General features: G+C 33.6%; 1 protein-coding gene and 1 long non-coding RNA gene across 5 annotated transcripts in view; both read left to right on the forward strand.

The window, feature by feature from the left end:
- Positions 1–1,739, forward strand: part of LOC111746263 — a 16,199-nt gene extending 14,460 nt beyond the window's left edge. Inside the window, exon 2 of the long non-coding RNA XR_002783033.1 lies at positions 976–1,739. This is a non-coding gene — a long non-coding RNA (uncharacterized LOC111746263). The remainder of the gene's footprint in view (positions 1–975) is intronic.
- The window catches only part of LOC105299350 (cAMP-specific 3',5'-cyclic phosphodiesterase 4D), a 774,866-nt gene that overhangs the window by 737,132 nt on the left and 13,567 nt on the right, over positions 1–24,167 (forward strand). For all 4 annotated transcript variants that reach the window (XM_011371033.2, XM_011371032.2, XM_011371034.2 and 1 more), the window contains 5 exons: positions 19,519–19,612; positions 20,992–21,164; positions 21,783–21,881; positions 22,705–22,869; positions 23,987–24,086. In XM_011371033.2, the coding sequence (XP_011369335.1) occupies positions 19,519–19,612; positions 20,992–21,164; positions 21,783–21,881; positions 22,705–22,869; positions 23,987–24,086 (631 nt within the window). The remainder of the gene's footprint in view (positions 1–19,518; positions 19,613–20,991; positions 21,165–21,782; positions 21,882–22,704; positions 22,870–23,986; positions 24,087–24,167) is intronic.

The following is a 24,167-nucleotide window of genomic DNA, read 5'->3' on the forward strand; positions in this document are numbered from 1 at the left end:
CCAGTCATGGTGATTTATGGGACCTCACTAGCTTGCATATGTGATGGCCCACTGAGTTTGTTTACTTTAGTTTTAGCTTGGTTACCTAGCACTCTATGATAGCATATTTTTATTTATACTCTCAATGACCACTTACTTATGATTACTTTGAAAGAAACATATGAAGGCAGATACAAAAAGAAACTTATGAGAGTTGTGAGGGTCTCATGTATACCTTCATTCCATTTTGTCTAAAAATTGGTGTGCTGCTTACCTGGATAACCTCCGAGACCCCTTCAAATGATTTTTCTGATTCTGTGTAAAATTGAGATTATGATTATTAACAAAGTGTCAAATATCAATATCAGATTTACTAGGTGCCTCTTGTTGGGGAAAAGAAACAAGAACCTTTCACCATTGTGCAGATTTAAAATGACAGTCCAGCTGAGAATCAGAGGAATGAGTGAAATGACCTTGAACCCAGGTCCAGCGCATGATGAAGTCTTAGTCATGGATCTTAGTCACGGATCTGACACTAGCCATAGCCAGAGGGAGAAGAAATTCCCTAGCAGTGTAGTCGTTATAAGAGTTGAAAATGAGTCATCAAATAGGTGATTGATCCCTTTCCATTTTCCACTGCTGTCAGCCACTTCGCAGAGAAAGGAAACTTTGGTACTCTTAGTAAAAGTGGTTTTTTGTTTGTTTGTTTTTAATTCCAGAAGTCCTTAGAGGTGAATGAGATTTATGAGATCAACCTGTTCACCTCTTTCATTTTACAGATGAGGCGAGAAGGCACAGGAAAGTTAAAGTGACCCAGAACAAAATAGTCCTGTGTTACTCTTGTCAAGGCTTTTATCTTATGAAGAATAAAAATATTTTGTTGCTAGACATGACCCTGATTTCAGTCTTTTAGTGACATCATCATTTTTGAATGAAAGTTTTAGCCTGGTGTGTCTTTATTATTTGTATTTGACCCTTGACTATTTTCTAGACCAGGTACCGTTTCTATGTGAGAAATAAGTCATTAGGTTTAACCACAGTTCAGTATTCAGGCTTTCACTGAAGGCTTTTGTTTTTGTCTGGTTACTCTAGGACAAGGGTCTCCAATCCCCATGCCGTGGACCGGTACTGGTCCGTGGCCTGTTAGGAACTGGGCTACATAGCAGTATGTGAGTGTCAAGCGAGCGAAGCTTCATCTCTATTTGTAGCTACTCCCCAGTGCTAGCATCACTGCCTCAGCTCCACCTCAAATCATCAGGCATTAGATTCTCATAGGAGCATCTGTCCCTGGTGCCAAAAAGGTTGGAGACTGCTACTCTAGGACATGTATCTGTTCCAAAGGTTTTTATGACAAAATGAGACTTTTATATATGTGTGTTCTTATTCAAACACAGAGATAGGTAGATGGATGAACAGATAAATAGAAAGATAGATGATAGATAGATAGATAGATAGATAGATAGACAGACAGACAGACAGACAGACAGACAGACATAGGCAGGCAGACAGACATGAAAGCATATAGATTTATACACTGAATATATAGCTGCCATATAGGTAAGCCTGTTGTATGTTAATGAATGACAAAGTAATTCATTGTATTGTGGTCCTGTAGAGGCATTTAGAGTGTGTTTAACAGTAACAACCAGAGATTAGGATGCATTGCAAAAAAGTGCTACTTAGTCTGGATCTCGAATATTGAGGATTCATATAGGTTGCTAATGAGGGAAGAGATGACATTCTAGAGGCTAGACGAGGCAGAGTAGGATGGGACACTCTTGTGGAGTAAGCTTTATTGTGTATTTGTGGGAGTGGGTGAGTGAGTGGTGGGTGTTCTATATGAGTGAGCCTGCCTGGAACAGAAATCTTATTATAGGAACAGAAGCAGGTATGAGAAATGTAGATTGGGGCTACACTGCAGAGTGCCTTAAATGCAAGACGAAGCCATTGCCCATTACGCTATAAGTCCTGAAGAACCCTTGCTTTTTTTTTTTTTTTTTTTTTTTTTTTTTTAATAAGGAGACTACTACAAGGAAAATAATAGCAAAACAGTTTTAGGAAGATAAATCTAGTGGTGGTATGATGGATAGACCATATTGAGAGGAAATACTGAAAACAGCAAAGATCTGTTAGGGAATTATGCATGTAAGTGTTGAGGAACTGAAATAGATGGGAATGAATAGAATGGGTAGGAGAAAGATGATAAGATATAAAAGACTTGGTGGAAGATACTGCAGCCAGAGGAAAGTACGAAATTCTAAACTCAAATCATAGAAAGGATGCTGGTTGGAAAATCAGGAAGAGAAGCTAGTCTGGGGATGGTAGGGTAGAAGATATGACAGTTAAATTTTTAGACATGAAATTGAAGTGAGATAAGTAGAAATCCCCTGTAGACCTTCAACTGTCAGGACTGTAATTCTGGTGAAAGGACAGGACCTTACCTGGGATTTGCCTGCACAGAGTTAATGGTTACAACCTGAAGACTCATCTGTACAATGGGAATAATAATAGTCCTCATAGGATTGTTGTTAGAGATAAACAAGATAATGCCAGGGAAGTACTCAGCACTATCCTTTGTACATAGTAACTAAGTCACTAAATAAATATTACCTATTATTTTTTTATCCTGGGTTTTAGGGAAAGACAATTTTATGAATTATTAGAACTGGTATTCTCAAAGCTATATTAAAGCCATCTGCTTGGTGGCTTTTCTTAGAACCCCAAATTAAAGTTCATATGTTCTCATTCACTTACTTTTCTGCCCTAGCTGTTATAGGGGAAAGTGATTAGCAAGCTATAATTATTCATGTTTAACTGTTGTTCACTATTTATAAGACCTAGAGTGTTTTTGTTTTTGTTTGGGTTTTTTATTTGTTTGTTTTGTTTTTGTTTTACCTAAATGGTTAAGGGTATTAATTACTATTGTGTTTGTTGCAACTTCTATACTAAAATCTCTGAGCCACATTTGTTTTCATTTGCTGTGTCCAGAGTGAAATCAATTTCCGAGGGTTTATAAAGAATTTTTGAAGAATGGTATTAGGTCAGTGCAAGCTAATGGTCATTAATATAGCTAGCTCAGTATTAGCTCAGTGTTTTAAAACTGCATTCACCCAAAGTGAAAGAAATTTACATAACAATGGAAGAAATCCAGGAGAGGTGGACTATTAAATATAAGGAGTTGTAGGACTCCTCTCTGAGTAGACGTTTGGACTAAATGTCTTTACAGAACTTTCAACTTGAACATATTTCACAATATCAAAGAATTGTAGTATGACAATCCCATTCTTTCTAATGTGTGATTGACTTGCTGTCTCACAGGGTGTTAGATTCACATTTGGAAGGTCAAGTAAAGCAGGGTTTTTTGTTTGTTTTAGTTTGTATTTTTTATTTTGTTTTTCTCTATCATCTTTATTCTCAGAAGCAAAATGTTTATGTTCTCCCATTTAAGAATGTAAATATAATCAGGTATCCTAGAAGAATAAATATCGAGGTGGTTAGCAACCATTTCTTTGAAATGTAAAAAAAAGTGAGTTAATTTTTTAACTATGTTTTCAGGTCCGAGTTTTTTATTAGAAGAAACATATGTGCATCTTATTTTATGGGCAATTAGATAAATCAAATTGGTTTTCCAGTTTTCTGTACCATTAAGTTTAGAGATATAATAAAAACAGTCACACCTAATTTTAAAAATTGTTTAAAAGCAATATTTTTAATAAAAGTGATTGCTATAGAATTAATTATCATTATCTAACCTATGACGTATTTTATGGATAACAATGTGTACTTAAAATATGGCAAGAATTCCCTTTCCAGAAAAATGGCAACATGTATCTAATTTGAATTCCAGAAGAAAATAGAGAGAATGGGGAAGATGAAATATTCTAGAAGTCCAGTAAATCCCAATGAAAAATTTTGAAAAGAAATCCATATCCAGATGTTTCCTAGAGAAACCACAGAAACAAGTAGATCTCGACAGAGCCAGAGAAAAGAGGCAGATTGTCTACAAAGAAACAATAATCAGATTGACAGCTATTTAATTTGTGAAAGGGAGCACGGTGTCATCTGATTGGAAGAAATTAAATTACATCTGAAACTATAGCTGCAAAGGCATCTGGAATATAGAGTTTTTAATCGTCTAGCCTGTGCAACACAAGAAAGCACACTAAAAGGAAGCGGGGTGCCTCCTACACGTGCTTGTTTACCTTCTGTCTCCCATACACTAATATGAAAGCTCCTTCAGAGCAGATGATTTGCTGACTGAAGTACCTGAAACAGTAACTAACACATAGTTTCTGCTAAATAAGTATTTGCTGATTGCAAGAACCATCATTGTACACTTACTGGTACTGAGCTTGATCTCATTGGTCCCAAGTCACCTGTAGGGTTGTACCTACATTTTCCTTTGGAGACTGGAATTCGTTCCTGATGACTGCAGGAATGTCTTTACATTTCTCAAGTCAGTGCATTCTGAGAAAATTATTCCTATTTGTTTGAAATCTCCATAATCATTTTTAGCTAGTATCAATGATTCCAATAGTTTGTGGACAAACCATTGATTGCATAAACTATTGGGTAGATATTATTGCAGGAATCTTAATGCAGTGGTTTTAATCAGATTGTTTTCCTTATAACAAGTTTCATTGTCTCTGGTCACAATATAAATAGCTTAAATTGTTTAAGCTATTTATTATATTAAAAAATATAAATAGCTTACTGTGCTCCTAACATCTCCTTAATACTGGATTACTTTCATTAACTTCAGCTCCCTCTACACAACCTAGAGACCCTTAAGAATTTGCCATATACTGTAGTGTTCATAATAGACAGGGCAAGGTTTGAATTCCGGTGAAGCCAACTAGAGAAACCTATGCTCTATACTCTGGTACTTCTCAGAATTCTCATACTCTACTATTCTATCACTGTTGCAAATGAAAAAAAAAAAAAAAATCTATTATTGCACCTATTTTAATTGTGTTTATGATTGCCTTTAGTAAAATGTTCTTTCATTCCTAAAATGTGCAAATAAGGCATAGTACTTTAATAAAAATATTGCCAACTTGAGTGCTAGATTCTAATTTGGGCTATGTTGTATAATTTTGCTTAGACTTTCACATTACTAATTTGCGATGAAGAAGGGATTTAAAAATAAATTTTCTGCTGAGGGGTCTCGGGCTATTATACAAACATCTTAAAATTTGATGAAAGTGGTCTATCCTAATGTAATGTCATTAGAATATTTGAAAGTTTTGAAAGTACCTACGTATTCAAAACTTATCTTGCAGCTTTCCTTATCCGAGAACGGAGGGTGGGGGAAGGGCAGTAAAATGTCCCTCGACAGCATTCAATTCTTGTTAGCTCTTCCCCAAGTGCTTCCTTTCCTCTTCTATCTGCTTTTGCCCCTCTACAAGCCATCCTCTCCGGAGATTTTTTAAAATGTAAATCCCATCGTGTTACCTTCTGATCAGAACTTTTCAGTGGTTATTTATTACAGTTCTTGGCCTTTAATCCCACACACTCTTGGAGGCTTACAAGGACCCACATGATCTTAACCATGACCTATCCCGAATCTCATTCTATATACCTATTCCCTCATGCTAGCTATATTCCTTCAGCCCTTGCACAGAATGCTCTACCCCATATCTTCTGGTGGGCTCTTTCTAGTCATTAGGGTCTCATCTCAGAGCATTACCTTCTCAGGGCAGCTTTTCCTGAGTATTTAATAGTCCACCCTCACAGTATCATGTTACCCCCTTTGCTTTCCTTCAGCATGTTTGTCACTAAATTTTCGTGTGTGTCTGTCTGTTTTGTTTGTTTGTTTTTTGTCTTTTTTGCCCTAAGAGTCCAAGATTTGCATGAGGAGGAAATGCTTCTGTCTTGTTCCTTACTGTATCCTCCATACTGACACATAATAGCTGTTTAATAAATATTTGTTGAATAAATAAATAATCATTCTGCAAAAATTTATTATGATTCTTAAAGCACATTACTTTCCATAAGAATTTTCAATGAAACCCTAGAATTTTTTTTTTCCTTGACAATAAATGAGAAGGGAACAAAGAGGTAGTAGAATAAGTGTGAGAACTGCTGAATTAAAATTAAAATGGTTATTTATTACAGTTCTTGGCCTTTAATATGCTAATGTACACTATCTCCAAGGTTAGCATGCTACCAAAAGTTTGACACTGTATGTCTTTGAGAATTATCACATGAGACTACTGTTCTTTACAACATATTCTAGGAAACGCTGCCTTTAGACAAAAACCCATCGTAACAGTGAGAAGAAAGGAATACCTTTTTGACTATATGGAAGCTGATCAATACTAACCATAGAATAAAAGGCTACCAATGAAAGATCAGAAAAAAATCAAACCTATGAAAAAGTGACAGAAGGATTCAAAAATGAATATAGCAGTCGAGACTAGTTTTCTACAAGCAGCTCTACCCATTTTATTGAATTTTTAAAATCTTTAACAGCTGGCACAGAACTTGGCCTAAAATGAACATAGGATAAAATAAATATTTGTTGACTATTCAGTGAAGAGTGAATAGAAGTGGCCCCAAATCACTATTTAAATAATTAAATTATGATTTGTTTGTTTGTTTGTTTAAGAAAGCAGGAAAATATCTAAAATATTTTAGGGAACTCTTCATTCCAAAGGATTAAAATGAAAATGATGTTAGTAATAAGAATAGTTCAAATTTTTTTATATTGTCTAAAGGCTTTGCATAATTAGGAATTTACCAGATATTGTATTATTCAAAGCTACATGGACTTTAGGCAAACATATACCTATTTGCCTGGGATATAATGGTGAAGCCCTTTGAAAGGGTAAAAATGTTATTTTACCACATGTAACTATGCTTGAGATTTTTGTTTTTCATTTCTCTTTAGATACAGTTAAGCAAATTTGGAATTAACGTAATTTGACAACATTATCTAATATTTTTTACAGTCAGGATTTGAAGTATAATTTAGATATGGTAAGATGCACTCTTTTTATATATATAGTTGAATGCATTTTGACAAATGTAAACAATTGGATAACTACTACCATAATGTAAATATAGAATATTTCCAACACCCAAAAAGGTTTTTCTTGCTCCTTTTTAGTCATTCCCCTCCCTCTACTCCCAGCCACTGGCAACCAGTGATCTGGTTGTCCCTATAGTTTTGCCTTTCAGAATGTTACATGAATGAGATCATAAAGTATATACAGAGCCTTTTGTAAATAGCATCTTTCACTTTACATATTGCTTTTGAGATTCATCTACTAATAACATGTTGCATGTATTAATAATTTGTTTCTTTTTATTGCGTTCTAGTATTTCATTTTATAGATGTATCACAATTTGTTTATCTATTCACTAGGTGATATCTGGGTGATATTCTCAGGTTTCCGCTGACCTGAGTAGAATTGCTGAAAACATCTGCATATAGGTCTTTGTATGGACATATGATTATATTTCTCTTAGATAAATAATCATATAGTCAGTATGCTTGTTAACTTTATAAGAAAGTGCCAAGCTATTTTCCAAAGTTGCTATACCATTTTGTGTTTCCTCCGGCAATATATAAGAGTTCCATTTGCTGTGCATCTTGGCCAGTATTTTGTATTGTTTGGTTTTTTTTTCATTTTAGCCATTCTAGTAAGCAGATAGTGGCATCATATTTGTTGAAAGGAATATCCTTTCTCCTTTGAAGTGTAGCCCAAATTTTATGACTCAAAACTACTTTAAGATTCATATATAAAAGTGGTATACATAAAAGATTATGTATTTCTAGAAGTATGCATATTTGCATTTTTTTAGTTGGTTTAGAAGACAGGTATTCTTTGTTTAAATTGTTTTCACAAAGCATACCACCACCAAGTACACAGGGAATATCAGTAAATATTTTATGGCAATTAAAATGGCCATCATAAATATAGAAAATTGGTATTAACTTAGGACAGTTTAAGTGAATTGGAGGTCCTAATTTTCTCTATAAGTAGAAAGTCTCCTTTCATACAAGATTATTTTTGTGGGTGCTTCATATATGTGAGATTTATGCACCCATTCATAGCCTTAATTATTCTTCAGTGAAACAAAAGTCCTTGGTAGATATGATAAAGATAGTGATGGTGATGATAATGATGATGATGATGATGGTAGTAGTAGTGGTTTCAGCTAGATTTACTAATTAATTGCAAACAGAAGACTACTGTATATAATTCAAGCTGTATCAAAAAATATAGAATATTATGCTAACTAATGAGAGCTCGTGTAGAAAAGAAGTTTTAATACAGCTATTATCACTCTCATGTTATTTCAGCCTCGAGGAACCTCTCGACAAAAATTAAGTTTCTTATATTGGAATTTCTTTCTCACAAAATGTTACAGCTGTTTCCTCTATTAAATAAAACATTTTTGGTGAAATTTTTTAAACCAGTTTTCATTAGAGAATGATTCTTAGATGATAACTCAGTTTTAAAAAAGTCAACCTGGGATTCCTCTTAATCTCAAGCCTCCATGATATTTGTAAGGTATGTTTTTTGTTTTCTGAAGTATGATGACTCTTCAGGCACCGAGCTGTTCCTTAAATCACATTTGAATCTGTTATCACTAGAGGGCAGTAAACACAAACAGATTTAGTGGATTTACTTGCATTAAGTTTTTGTACTGTATGCATTAATCAAAGGAAGTTTAGCTTTTGTAGCATAAAAATATATTTAAAAATCTGTTATTTAAAATATAAGTTATAAATTAATTCTAGATTATTGTCTGCCTCTAAAACTATTAAGGCAGCTGAAATCAGAAGCACACTGATTTCAGTGTTTTTAGAGACACTGGTATGTTGTAGTTATTGTATTTAGTATCTGAAGTTAAACCTTGCCTCAGAATTCTTCAGGGTGCATTTAGCAATTAGATTTGCTTTTAAGCCGAATAGTATTAGATACGTGTGAGCCCACTTTATAAAGATTTGCTTCTTGATTAGTAACAATGTCTGGAACTTTGATCCCAAGCAGAAAGATATAAAATAAATATAGATTGATTATAGAATAAAATATTTTTCAAAGTTTTATACCAAAAACAATGCTGTTACCAGAAAAATCTCTTAGGTTGGAGAAATTGAAGAGTTAATAAACTAAAATAAGTGAACACTTATTTTAAATAATACTTCTTAAATATTTCAAGCACAGTAATATCATGTACAGCTTAGAATATATTATGTCAATAGACATATCATTTGTAGATGCTAGGCTAAATATAGATTAATACCTGAAATACATTTTTGGCAATTTAGAGTATTTTGAAACCAGACAGCCTGGGTTCAAATCCTGCTCTGATACTTGGCTTTGTGACCTTCAGCAAGACACTTGACCTTCTGAGTTTCAGCTTCCTCATAGTTTGGTTGGTTTGTCTTTTTCTTCCCCTAGTGAAAAATGTCTTATCTCTCTTGACCACTGTTACAAGGTCAATGATGCCAGCATATGTTAATATCTCAATGACTCAGGTCCATCAGCAGAATTTTAAATATCCTGAAATATCTTAAAATAGTCCAGAAAGATTGTTGATTACTTGAGGTATTAGCTAAGGACTAAGAAAATGAAGAATAAAAGAGGAGTGGCATCTACAGATCCCAGGGAGTATTATTAGGAAAAGATATGAAAAGAGAACTAAATGCTAAAAGAATATTTTTTTTTCCTTTTTCAGTACATGCACACACGTTTGTATGTAAAACCATCTGGGCGTTTGAGAGAAGCAGATTACCAGTCAGTAAATCTTCAGTTCTGCCTGTGCGAGGGCATCTGTGTCTTGTTCACATGCACTCCCACATATAAGTAGGTCTCATTTGTCAGGTGAGGCTGCCTGTCTCTGGGCACCAGCTTCCTGCCTGCACTAGTTCAGATCCATGCTGTCCAGAGGTGATAGTAGCAGTGGCTCTTTAATTCAAGAAACTGTGAAGTCAGCATAGGATTAAGGATAGATGAGTCCTCCCCTAAATTCACACTATGTATTACAATTATATGATGAACTGTTCATACACCATGAAGAGCAAAGACTAAACAAGACCTGAACTTGCACCTTAGCCCTGTCACATATAGGGCAAGTTATTGAATATTTAAGAGTTCCTGTCTTTGCACCTCAAAATGGGGATAATATCTATCTTACTGGGATTTTGCAAAGATTAGAGATAAGATATATAAAGCTCTTGGCGCATAGTATGTGCTTAATAAATACTCTACCATACCTGTTACAGTTTTCTCATTAAAATTTTTAGAAGCCAAATCTAACTGTATGAATTGTATCTCTCTGGCCCCATCCAGATTTCTCTTCTGGATTGTCTAGATTCTTCTGCAGGCTGCTACCATGACAATTGGAAAGAGCTTCTAGTCTGTCCCTTATAATGGGAAAAAAATAATATGAATTTTAATTTGGCTCACAGCTTTAATTTTTTTTTTTCTTATTATTATCATCATCATTATCATTGTCATATCACTTCAGCAGATTAGGGATTTACAGTAGGATCTTTTTGTGCTTGTGGTTCACTAACTACTTTGGAAAATGTAAAGAAAGAAGCTATCTTTTTTACCTTAAGCATCTCCACCCTGGTTTAAAAGATACAGTTAAAGCAACTAGAACAGTGATCCTTAACACTGGGGAACATTCAGGAAATTCAGGGTATACTTATTGGGGAGTACTCCTAGCATGTCATGGGCAGAAGGCAGGGCAGCTAAATGTCCTTGAATACATGGGATAGTTCTTAACCAGGGAGGATTGTTCCATGTCCCAGCAACCACTCATGTAGATGAAAAATTCAGTTATGATTATCTGATCCTAGAACACAACTACTTTTTACATATAAAGGTGCATGTACTTTAACCCTTCCTCCCTCCCTCCCTCTCTTACTCTCCCAGTAGCCTCTTTATAAACTTTCTTGGGCTTCCTCATAGCAGAGCTGTCTTAGAATAATTAGACTTTCTTACAGAATGGCTTAGGGATCCCAATAACACATTCAAGGAGACCAAGGTGAAAGCTGCAGGACTTCTCATGACAGCCTCTGCAGTCACACAGCATCACTTGTTGGCTACACAAGCCAGCTCATATTTGATGTAGGAGGCATCTTTGGAGACTAGCTGCAACAGTAACCAGTGTTACAGATGAGAAAACTGAGATACTTAGAGGTGAGATTATATGTTGAGGATTATGCACTAAAGGACTCGGATTCAGAGTCTATGGTCTTAGTACCTGAGTGAACTTGGAAAAAGCATTGTCTCTAGGTCTGTTTATGTGGAAATGAGGGGATCGGAGGAGATGATATGAAGGTACTTTCCATTTCTTTCATCCTTTAAGGCTCTGGATTTAGATGATGGGAGTGGGGATGGAAAGGAACAGACTAAACAGAAAGGCATTTTGTAGAAGATAGAATTTGGTAACAAAGTTGGTGAAGGAGAGAAGTGATGCGGTAGACAGGAAACATGTCGGGGTTACTGAAGGATTCGTTTAGATGATTTATGTTAAACACCTAATAATGGCTGATTCACATGAAACACCTGTCAAATGGTAGGGAAGAGCCGTAAACTTCAGTCTCGGATACTGGAATATGGGCCCACTGACTGAATGGGAATAGTTATAATAAGAACTACTTTAAAAAGAAAAATGAATCCATCTATTTTGAAAAAGTTCAAGATGACAGGCAGGGCATTCGAGAGGGGAGAGGATCATATAGTCATTTGGAAATATGTTACTAAAGTTCAGGTTAGAAATGATCATTGAAGAATGCTGGGACAAGGACAGGGTCTCTATAAACATCACATGTTAAAGAATGAACGGAAGAAGGCAAAAAAGGCATAGTCAGAGAAGTGGGAAGAAAACCAAAGAAGTCGAGGGAGTTGGAAAGAGTGATCAAACAGTGTTGAACACTTTAGAGAAGTTGAGAATGAACGACTAGCGAAAAGAAGGACTTCTTTAGTATTCTTTTGGAGGCAATTTTAGTGCGGTGTTGGGATTTGAGTTCTTTTCATAGAAGATTAAGAGGAATTGAGGAAACAATACAGTAGATGTGAACTGCAGCTGAGGACTTGGACAACAAAAGACCAGTAGAAACTCGAAGAGGCCGAGTATTTCTGGGATGTTCCTCATGAGGACACACTGTCTAAGACAGACAAACCTGATGCAGAAACACTGAGGAGTAACCACGTTACCAAGAAGCATAGAGCAGTAAGTACAAACTTGGAGATAGAGATGAGGTAGAATGGACAGAATTTTGTGCTAAAATAGAGTAAAAGCTAGATAATTATCCACAAGACCTCTTTAGTGTAAAAGTTCCAGAATAATACTATCCCAAACTAAATTAAAAAGATTGTTTTTTTCTCAGAAGAGTTTAGATTTCTTGTTTAACTCTCCTTTTAAAAAATATCTTACTCTCGAGATCAAGTCTGTATTCCTACGAGCCACGCTTATACCTTTCTTAACTTTGTACACAATCATAAAAATGTTCTCTTTTGATCAAAATATAGATCTTGAAATCTATATACAAAATTTCACATTTTTTAATCCTACACAGTGTATTACCTTTCAGTCTATTTTTTCCTCCATTCAGATCTTTAATAAATCGCCCCCACCCTTAGATTTTTAAGGTTATGGCACTCAGGCATATGTAACAATGGAAACAAAAGGAGCCGAAAACAGCCATGGCACGCAGGGGAGGAAATGTATCACTTCTATCTGTGCATCCTGGACATTAATTGTATTGTATAGTCACACTATGCTTTTACGTTGGGTGGATGAAGAACTTCGGCTATATCTGTGTCACCAGGGAAGCCACTCGTTTTGTTTTGGATCTGAGAGAGGGAAGCAATTAAAATGCCTGATTGCCATTTTCAGAGCAGCTTTTATTTTGAAGGAAGAGAAGTCAGAGAATATTAAAATTCATAGAAATGACTCCAAAAGGATTGGTAATCCTTATTTAAGAATGAACTATGCATTTTGAAAAGTTTTATGGCTGTTTTTCATCACTGCGAGAGGGAAGCCCCATTCATCTTTTCATACAGCAGCCTCAGCTGTAGGGATACCATTTTTAAATGGCGTTTACCAGAGGTGAGGATGAGGAAAATGTCCTCAGAGGTTTGCCCTTGCCAACCAATCAAAAAGCACCTAGAGCCTAGTCCATGCCTCCTGATCTGATAGATCCAGGGATAGAATGCAATTGGTGCATAGTTGGGGTTTTATGGGAGGAGTTTCTTGTCACTCTTCCCAGCTTTTCTGCAGTTCCTTATTTGGTAGCTTTTGACAGAACTTGTCTTTCTTGCAGCTAAGCATCTTGGCATAAATTATTCATTAAACCCTGGAGCTCAGGGAGAGAAAGATGCAGACCCTTAGATCTTTAGATATTTCTTTATCACATGAATTTTCTTTATTCAGAATAGTTGAATTCTCTTTCATTCTGGAGTTTTACAAACGGCATGTGTTCAGTGGGAAGACAGCTGGATGCTGGATGGGATCTAATGCAAGGCTTTCTTATGTTTACTTAATTACCAATAATCTTTAAAAACCCACACACCCTGAGGCTTGCGGAGATTGTTAAACTATCGAGGTTTTGAAGATATACATGTTTTAGAACTTACTGTCTCTCTATATAATCAGTTGAAAATGCCTGAAGCAAATTATTTACTGTCAGTGTCTTGGGGCTACATAAAGGTAAGATTTATTTAGCCTTTATAAACTCCTGGTTACTCTGAGTACATAACTGATAGTTTTTAATAAATTACAATGGAGTTAAGCTTTCTAAGCAATCTTTTATTTTTCCTTAGACATAAGTACAGAAGAAATATGTGTTTTTAGTGGTAAGATAAGGAGAAATCGTATAGCTTCTATTAGTTGTAGTTTGCATGATAAAATAATGTTTTAATGTACAGTAGTTCTTCTGTTTGTCATGTATAAATTTGAATTATGCTTGTAAATATCAAGGTAATTAAATAAACTCGTTGGAAATAAGTTATTGGACCAAATTTCTTACACTGGTATATGGGTTCCAGTTAGTATGTAGTACTTAAAGTTTATAAAAATTAATTTGTGGCTCTATCTAAAACTCTGCACTAGTTTAATTTGATGAGGACTATGCTTTTTTCACCTTTGAATATAAAGCTCCAGGTGACATTAAAAATTGACATTACTTGACTTACTTGACTTTTTAAGTGATATAGTATTAAGATAAAAACTTGATTATTTACTTATAAAACTGGAAGAAATTTGTTTCGATGATACTGCTACTTTTGTTAATCTCAAGAAATGAATTAATATACTAAATTTAATAAGATCATGTCCCTGCTTGGCAAGCTTCTTGCATGCCCCGTGGTAATGCTAGCCTGGCGATCCTATCTCTGTTATAGAATCAGGAGGTAGAAAAATCTTTTTCAGTCCTAAATGATGTAACTCTTGAGAAATTGAAACTTATTCTTATATATTTGAGTAAGTCACAATACATTATTTTTAAGAATCCTATTCATTAAGGACTCTCAGATTGAAACATTTTTTTTTTATTTTCTTTGTTTCTGTTTAAGGAAATTTACTCTTTGCTGTCAGATTGACCTGCATTCTAAGAAAACTTATTACAGTTTTAGTTGTTCAAGTAGTTATGATTCCCCACCTCCCGTTAAATTTATGAATGGTCCACAATTTTTGAATTGTTTTTTTAATACAGATTTTAGTTACTTGAATTTTGCTAGCTATTTCTTAAAAAAAATTTTTAAATACAGAAAAGTATAGAGAGTAATAAAGTAATTTCTCATAATGCCCCTAGAATTCATCTCTCAGCTGTCAGACAGCTCATATTTGATGCATTTTTGAAAGGCTTCACAATTCTATTATAATTATGAATAATACCTCTAAGAATCTAAATACAGAAGTGTAGTGCTTATCTTTTTGAGGAAAATTTTTACTGGACAGCCTAGTTTATGTTTTTCATATGATATTGCTAAAAACACATAGGCACAAATATAAGTTATTAAGTCTTATTATACTTGTTAAAGGATTTTTTTTGTTATATACAGCCAATGCAGTACTTATTTTAACTGTGAATGCTGATATCTACCAAGCTTGTAGTGTATCACCGTGCAGCACATTCTAATGATTTTTAACAGGCTGTTGTGGGGGGGAAAGCAAGTATTTTCTTAATGTTTGACCTTTACCACCTTCTTAATTATATACTAGGAGAATATATAATGTACCCAGTAGCACATTGGCATGAATGCAGAAATAAAGGGATTAAATTTTAGAATACTTAAAATTTTTAGTTATTTTATTTTGCTTCCTCAACAGTCTTCAGTGTAGAATTAAAGTTGAGAAACTGGAATTTAAAAAGCAAAATGCAGTATTCATTTTGATTGCATTTTCACTTCGCTTTACACTCTAAACACAGCACATAGACGTTCTGATGCACAATGAGAACAAATGATTTGAAAGCATTAATTTAGAAATCTTTTTTTCTTTGCTGCAACCATAATTCTATATATTATTTCAGACTATTTAGATCAAAACAATCAGAATAACTCATCAACAGAAAATATTTAGAGGTGACTTTTAAAAATATCTAAAAGCTCAATTAAATTGTTCCACATTTTGCAACCAATTCTTTTGAAAAACAGGTCTGTATTTTATCTCTTCTAAATCTCTAAACTGAAAACATAATAGCATTCTATGAAAAAATTTATTTTATTACTTTTTCGAATTATTTTCTCCCTCATGGTAATTTTATATAGTTATCCTAGTAAATGGTAAGTAGTTATCTCAAAATAAGAGAAATTCTGCTTACATTTAAAAATGGTGGTTGAATGTTTTAGTTTATTGTTCTCTAGTATATCCATCTATATATTCCAAAACCAAATTGTAAGATCGACTACAAGTTGAGAAAGAACCGATGGTAATTTTTGTGGTTATTATTTTAGCTTCACTGGACTGAAAGTTTTATATCAATTGCAAAAAAGGAAAGCAATTTTAATTCCTTTTAGAAAATGCCCTTATGTTATAACTTGATCAACTCATTGAAATTTATCTTTGGGAGCTCTCTCTACAACCTTTCCCTTGGGAATAAAGAGGACTGCTTAAAATATTGTGTCTTCTAATTACATTGAAAAGAATTGTTGACTTTCTTGGAGCACCTCAGTAGCCCTGACGGGGAGATAGGTGTGCACTGAAGGGTTTCTCCACCTCACACTTTTGGATTTTGAATAAAGGCAGAAGAATAGTCTGGGAATAATATATGTATATGACACAAAAATAATCAGTGAAATATACAATCTGTCACATATCAGTCTGTACAAACAGAATCCTTTCATTGACATTTTTTGCCTTTATTATGTGTACTAACTGACTATTTTGATGACTTGTATAAGCAAACTGCCGGCAAAATTACCATTCATTCTTTATATTCTTCCAGATAAATCCAATAATTTGTGTAGGGTGTCCACAGGTACTATGCAGTTTTTCTGCTTGAGCATATGGCAACATATTCCTCATACCAGGGTTGCGTACAGGTTAGAAGGTAATTCTGTAGAAGAACTGGGTCCCTGTCTCACTTTTCCAATGGCACTCCCCCGCAAGCTTGCATTGAGTTACGGTGATAGAAATGCGTGGAGGGCAAGTACACAGTGGTTCCTGTATAGACTGTGAAGAGGCTAGGAGTGGCTGAAAGCTTTGCCTATTCCCCAACTTATAAAAAAAAGGCTTTGTCATGACCAGGCAGTTCTTAATAGCAACTGTTAGCTCATAGCACAGACAATTTCAGGTCATAAAGATATTTTATTAAATGTGTGTTTAAAATGTTTAGCAGACTCTTTTGAACGTGTTTTGCCTAAAGATTTTTCTGAGAGTAAATTTTTATTTGTTAAGCAACAATTTACTTACCTTTGGGCCTTGTACATGGTATTATCAGTGTATTTCTGAAGCATAGTGACCATTTCCTTATCTGAATGATATCCTGAATTATTTATCCAGATGAGCAGGGGAGCTAGAAGTTTAGATATGTATTTTTTATGAGCATGAGTATAGTCAGATCTTACATCTGTTTGTCCTACAAGGATAAAAGTCAGCCATCACTAGAAAAGGCCTAGGAAACCAGAAGATAGAAAGAGCTCAGATAATGTTGAGCACCTGCTATGTTCTGAGCTTTACAAATACAATATACTTTCTATTAGGTCATTTAATTAGTTGATAGCCTATAACTCACTCAAGGAAATATAACCTTATGAAAAATGAATAGAAAATGTTTTGAAGACGTATTATAAATGTCTTCATGAGTGTTCCTAGAAGGTCTCAAAATTTATTTTTTCCACAATGGATCATATTTAATGCTAAATGAAAATTAGCAGCAATCCATGATGTATACTGCATGATCCCAATTTTTAAAATATACATCCATATAAATGTTAAAAAAATACATACAAGGAAATACAGCTAATTATGGTTATCTCTGAGTGGTTGGGGGTATAATGATTTCTCATTTTTTCTATGAGCTTTCTACATTTCTATATCACATATGCTTTTGTGATCAGAGACAAATTATAAAAAAGTGCATGAACAAAGAAAGTGAACTTTGTATTCCTGAGTTTGAAAATATGTTTCCTGGACATACAACTTAACGGCCAGAAGAATTTGTATTGGTTATGGCCAATACAATCTTTAGTTTTGGCTACAGGATAATGCTAATATGCATTTATTGTTTCTAATAGTCTATTGAAATGTTTTTATTAATCTCCCTCAATGCTTTGTGGTGATAAATTCTTATACCTAATCTAGTCGATAAGATTGACTTTGGAAGTAATTTGCTAAATTATCTTGAGTTAGAACACCTTGTTATGAATTATGCAGAGAAGTAAGATTTTAAAAATTCTAATTAATTAAATAGTGAGTTAGAATTACATTTTAAACATTACTAAATGATAAAATTACTACTATCTTTTCCCTAGACTTAAATAAAAATTTGTGGTGAAATTCAAAATTTTAAAGGCTACTAAATATTAGAGTAAAATATGACTTTTGGGATCAATATTTAATAGTTTTCTCTATAGAGAAAAAAAGGATCATATCTGTATGTTAAAAGAAATATTAAGGTATATTAAAAGACTTTTATTGGGGCTATTTTGGGACTCAAAGGAAGACACATTAAGAAGCAGTTGATATATGGGAAAGCATAACATCTTTAAGAATTCTGTTTTTGATAATGCTATGAGGTAGTGGTAGCTGAGTTCCAGTGTTTCTTTGGATAAAATAGGTACCATGCCGTCGGTAAAATAAATTGTGAAGTAATGAAGTAGAGTATTGAAAATTGACCTGTTTTGTATTTATGTAACTTGAGGAAATGGATTGGTAAATTCTGTGAATACTGAGAACCAATAAATCTTATAATCCCTATTTGGAAAAAATTTTTAAAAAGAAACATTATATAATATCTGTTCAAATATTTTATTTCTCCATAGTTCTGGAAGACTACTCAAATAAATCTATTCAATTTTGCTTTGGAGTAAAAAATGACATTTTAACCTCTGACTAGTATACATATTTTTTCTGCTAATGACAAATTAATTGATAAAAATATATCATCATGTTTTATTGTGTGGCAGTTCTTTTGTATGCCTATAAATTAGTTTTTTCCCTTTTAAAATACTAATAATGCACCTTATTTGTTTATGCCCTTTCCTCCCTTAATTAATGTCCTTGAGTGTCTAAATCTATTTGTACTAATATAGTAGCCCCTGGCCACATGTCACTATTTAAATTTAAATTAATTAAAATTAACTAAATAAAATTCAAAAATCAGCTTTTCATTTGCACTAGCCATATTTTAAGTGCTTAATAGCCACATGAGGCTAGTGGCCACTGTAATGAACAGCATAGGATATAGACTTTTCCATTGTTGCAGAAATATTAGATGGCAGTGATCAAAGTATCAAGATGGTTTAAAAATTTGGGGGCATCTTGAAATACTGCCATTTGAAACAACATGGATGGAACTTGAGATAATCATGCTAAGTGAAATAAGCCAGACAGAAAAAGTTGAAAACTACGTGATATCACTTATGTGGGATATAAACCTAAAAGCAACAAATGAACAGGACAAACAAACAGAGACTCAGGGACATAGAAATAGACTAGTGGTTACCAGGGAGTGGGGGAAAAGAGGGGAAGGTAGAGGCAGATGGAACAAAAGGGGTCAAATATGTGGTGACAGAAAGAAATCTAACTACGGGAGGTGAACACACAATGTAAATATATATATGTCTTACTGTTCAATTGTACACCTGAAACTTACTGGATTTTGTTAACTAATGTCACCATAATAAAAATTAAAATTAAAAAAATAATAATGGTGATATAAACAGAAAAAGTGAAAACAATCACAGTGAAACTGGATGGGTACTGAAATGGAGCAATATTCACAATAAATTAAGTTTAAAAAGCAAAAGAAAAAATTGGGCATTTTTTTTCTGTATATTAGTGTATGCTTATGCTATTTTACTTACATTTTCTTTTATTATTTCATTTTTTTCTTCTGTTTTCCAGTTTAAAAGGATGCTTAATCGAGAGCTCACCCATCTTTCTGAAATGAGTCGGTCTGGAAATCAAGTGTCAGAGTATATATCAAACACATTCTTAGGTGAGAATAACAATTTAAGTGCAATTTTTAAATTTTTCTTTTGAGTTGTTTGTTTTTAGAGGTGGATTGGGGTGCCAGCTCATTTCGGAAACCAAATAAGTGTTAGGAATTTAACTTGTTTTCATTCATCATATTAATAAATTGATCCTCTAAGCTTTAGAAGCTAAGGTGATAAAGTACATTTTATTTTTTAGCTTCATTCAGGACTTTAGGGATTTTCTGAATATTGCCAGTTTTTCCAAAGTACTAACCTGTAAAATGCATTTCTTAGAGAGATCTATACATGCATTTAACAAATTCTTGTTAAATGCCACCCATTGCTGGGCACTAGATATTTAGTGATAATTTAGAAGTGGTCCCTGCCCTCATTGAGTCCATAGTCTAACAGACACCATGCCTGGTAAACTGGGGAGGCAGATAGATACGACTGCTGAAGATAAGTTTGCTGATGATAATAGCTGAGAGTGTGGTGTACTGGGACAACACTACTCCCACCCCAGTCCCCATCCACAGAAAGAAAATAAGTCAAAATCAGTAATTTGAACATATCCTTGATTTGACTTTCATAACAAAATTATTGAATATCTAATCAGCACATTCACTAAAAAGATATTTATTGAACACACACTGTAAGCAAGGATGAGTTCAAGGAGCTAACTGTCTTGAAATAGGGATGAATGTACTGAGATACCTTGTGTCTTTTATTTGACAAGTTAGCTTTTGTGAATCTCATATTCACTTATCAGATAATATTGGACATCCTCAGTGCTCATCATAAAACCTTGTTACATCATAACCCCCATCTCACTATAGTATAGAAAATGTAAAATAGCAAAATCAATCTAATTCATTTAGATAAGCTGTTTATACTCTAACAGTATGATCCATTTCAGTAAGCTGTTAGGTTCATACACTGTTGCTTTTATATTTGAATGTGAAGTTTCTACCATTTCAAACTAGTATTGAAACTGGAGTCCTTACTTGGCAAGAGCAATTTTGAAACTACTAAGTGAACTTCAAATAGGAATAAAGTTGCACAATTGAAACAACCAACGTGTTTTGCTTTTCCAAAAAAAAAATCTGCTATCATGATAAGTCTTTCAAAAAATTATTAGAACATTCTATCAAAGATGTAACCACTGAATACATTTAATGTCAATTATTTTGCAGTGGGATTTGTTTACTTAATTTTATGTTTAAGGGTATGAAATTAAGTCGACATCAAGTTGCAAATAATCAACTTCTCTAAAAGAAGCTCTATTTAGAAATATTTCCCAGACCATATAATGAACAATTAAAACCTGGCCGTTATACATGTTATGATTAAAAAACAAAAACAGAATTAATAGTAAATGCAGAACATTTTCTAAATTTTTAAGATAAGCAACATGAAGTGGAAATTCCTTCTCCAACTCAGAAGGAAAAGGAAAAAAAGAAAAGACCAATGTCTCAGATCAGTGGAGTCAAGAAGTTGATGCACAGCTCTAGTTTGACTAATTCAAGCATCCCGAGGTTTGGGGTTAAAACTGAACAAGAAGACGTCCTTGCCAAGGTAAGATAATTTCAAAGATCGTGATCATGAATATGCAACCATGCCGTTTAATGAATTTTGATTCCTTCTCTGTTAAATAGATTAACCAGTTCATTAATTTGTAGGGGTTTTTGTTTGTTTGTTCGTTTATTTGTTTTTAAGATGGGAAAGTACTATATACAGCTCTTTCTAAATTATTTGGGTTTTATTAATTTGTGGATCTCTAGACAGGTGGTCTGGGATATGTGTTCTTCACTTTTTTGCATCTATATATTTGATTTTTTTTTTTTTTAAAGTATTAGAAATCTATCTTCTGGGTTTTAGGAGAATAGGAAGGGATTTTGTGAATAGATTTTATCTAAGAAAGGCTTTGAGATTAATACTGAAAGTATGTAAATATGTTGTATTATCAAAGGTATAAGGTGAGGCAGTTCTATTCGGTTTTCAGTACATTAAAATGAATTTGCCTAAAGTTTGCCTGTACTTTGATGGTGCATCCATTATGTGCACAACGAATCTTTTTTTTTTTTTTTTAAATCTAACAGTCTTTTTATTAAAGTAATTTTAAAATGACCGTGTTCATTTTTTCACGTTGTATTTCCTTTTTCTAATTTTTGAAAAATCTTTCTTTAACTCCAGGAACTAGAAGAGGTGAACAAATGGGGTCTTCATGTTTTCAGAATAGCTGAGTTGTCTGGTAACCGGCCTTTGACTGTTATCATGCACACTATCTTTCAGGTAATGTGGTTAAGTTCTATCACCTTTCTTTATCTAGTGTCTCAATGTCCAGTCAGTGAATCGTGCATGCATCTTATCTTTTTTACTGCTCACTCTCTTTTGTGTATTTTATACTTTTTCTCTTGTTTGTTTCTTTACGAATGGAAAAATAAGGATATAGAAAGATTGAAGTATGGGCAAAATACAAATAAACCAATTTTGTTATTTTTTTCATTTAAGAAAAAAGTATGACAGGATAATTTAATTGATTCATTAAAATAGTTTAAAAATCATCAACATGACCCCAACTCACACAGAGAATGGAATGCTAACTTTAAAAAATGAATAAGCCTCGTTCCTGACTAATCTTAGGATGTAATTTCTTCACTGTTTTGTGTACTGCTCTGTTCTCCATGTATTGGTTTCTCACTCTTATTGAGCTTTTGTCCTAGCTCAGAGTTAGGATTTAAAAGAGAAGTTGAGGACTGGAACGGCAGATTCCAGCCCTAAAGAGTATGTTGAGTTTCAATCAGTGGTACTGGACTGAGGCTGCCTTCATGATCATGGGACACAGAAAGTTTTTATAACCGGCAGTTCATTCTTGATACCATACATTTTGGGTAAAGCACCATTGGACTCCAGAAGGACAACTTAACCCTGGTTTTATCCCTGAAGTGTCTGGATCTTCCCAAAGGTTTTCATTTTCATTAGAAGACATCATAAGGGTGCTGGTTCCATTTCTGGGGGCAACTCTGGGGTGATTTCATTTTTTATTTGTTAGCACAGTCAATAGAAAATATTTTTATGTAAGGATAAACTATTAAAAGGATTTATTTTCCAACAGGAACGAGATTTATTAAAAACATTTAAAATTCCAGTAGACACTTTAATTACATACCTTATGACCCTGGAAGACCATTATCATGCTGACGTGGCCTATCACAACAATATTCATGCTGCAGATGTTGTCCAGTCGACACATGTGTTGTTATCTACACCTGCTTTGGAGGTAAATCTGTTTCTAAACTTTGAGAATACTAACTTTCCACTCATAAAGTTCTCAAACTTTTATATTAAAGGGTATGCAATGCAGAAAATAACTGGCTTCATTGGAAGTATGTCGAGTTACAAAGAAGAAAAATGTAGTGGTAAATAAACAGTAGGGTCTTTGATGATCTTGTCTGTGAAACTTGATCAACGATTTAGGGATTCATCTGTTTATGACACTGCTTCATTGAAATGATCTAATGGACATTCTCTGAAGCACATCTGGCTTATTCATTTTGCTTGTTTTTTTTGGAATTTAGTCTGATGGCTTTTATATTTATAGTTCAAAAGATGATTACTTTATAAAATATAAGCAATGCATTGATATTTTTCATAGACTTTATTAGAAAGAAACACTAATTTTAACAAATCCTAAGTTGTTCCATTAAACGTTTATTAAAGCAATTTGATTTTCTTAATCATTTAGAGAAAGATTCTTTTTTGTTAATATATTTTATAGTTGAGATTGTTTTCATTATAAAATTGTGTTAATACCTCAGCATTTGAGTGAGTGTTTTTCATCTGGAAGTTATTCCTTCCTTTTCTTTCTCCACACCCTAAGGACATTTGGCAATATGTGGAGACAGTTTTGGCTGTCACAACTGGGGCGAGGTACATGCTACTGACATTTCAAGAGTAAAGGCCAAGGATTCTGCTAAAAATCCTACAATGCACAGAACAGCCTTCCATAACAAAGATTATCTGGCCCAAAATATCAATTCTGATGAGATTGAAAAACCTTGTTTTGAATGAAAGAAAAGGAAATAATTGTTTATTATTTTAAAAAAAATAACTTCAGATATTCCTTTTGTAACATTTAAAAAATATAACCAATAGAAAATATTTGAGCATTAGTTGTAATGAAATTAGGTAAAATCATTTTTTTCCAAGCTTACACTTAGAAAATTCATGAATAACTCATTATCTAAAAGACTCTCTTCCTGACTCAATATGATAGTATATTTTAAAGCCTCATTTTGTATTCCATCAAATTCTAGGAAGTAATTTTCCATTTGTTTATATTTTTAATTTGTGTTGTTATAGAATAGTGATGTTATCTATATTGTCTGATTTTTCAGGCTGTGTTTACAGATTTGGAAATTCTTGCAGCAATTTTTGCCAGTGCAATACATGATGTAGATCATCCTGGTGTGTCAAATCAGTTTCTGATCAATACAAGTAAGTGGAGTTAATTTATTTTTGCAGAAGATATTTTTTCTTTCTACATTTTAGAATGAGGGTCTTTATAACCTCAGGGGT

Source organism: Pteropus vampyrus, unplaced genomic scaffold (genome assembly GCF_000151845.1).
Source record: "Pteropus vampyrus isolate Shadow unplaced genomic scaffold, Pvam_2.0 Scaffold181, whole genome shotgun sequence".
In the NCBI taxonomy this organism is placed as follows: Eukaryota; Metazoa; Chordata; class Mammalia; order Chiroptera; family Pteropodidae; genus Pteropus; species Pteropus vampyrus.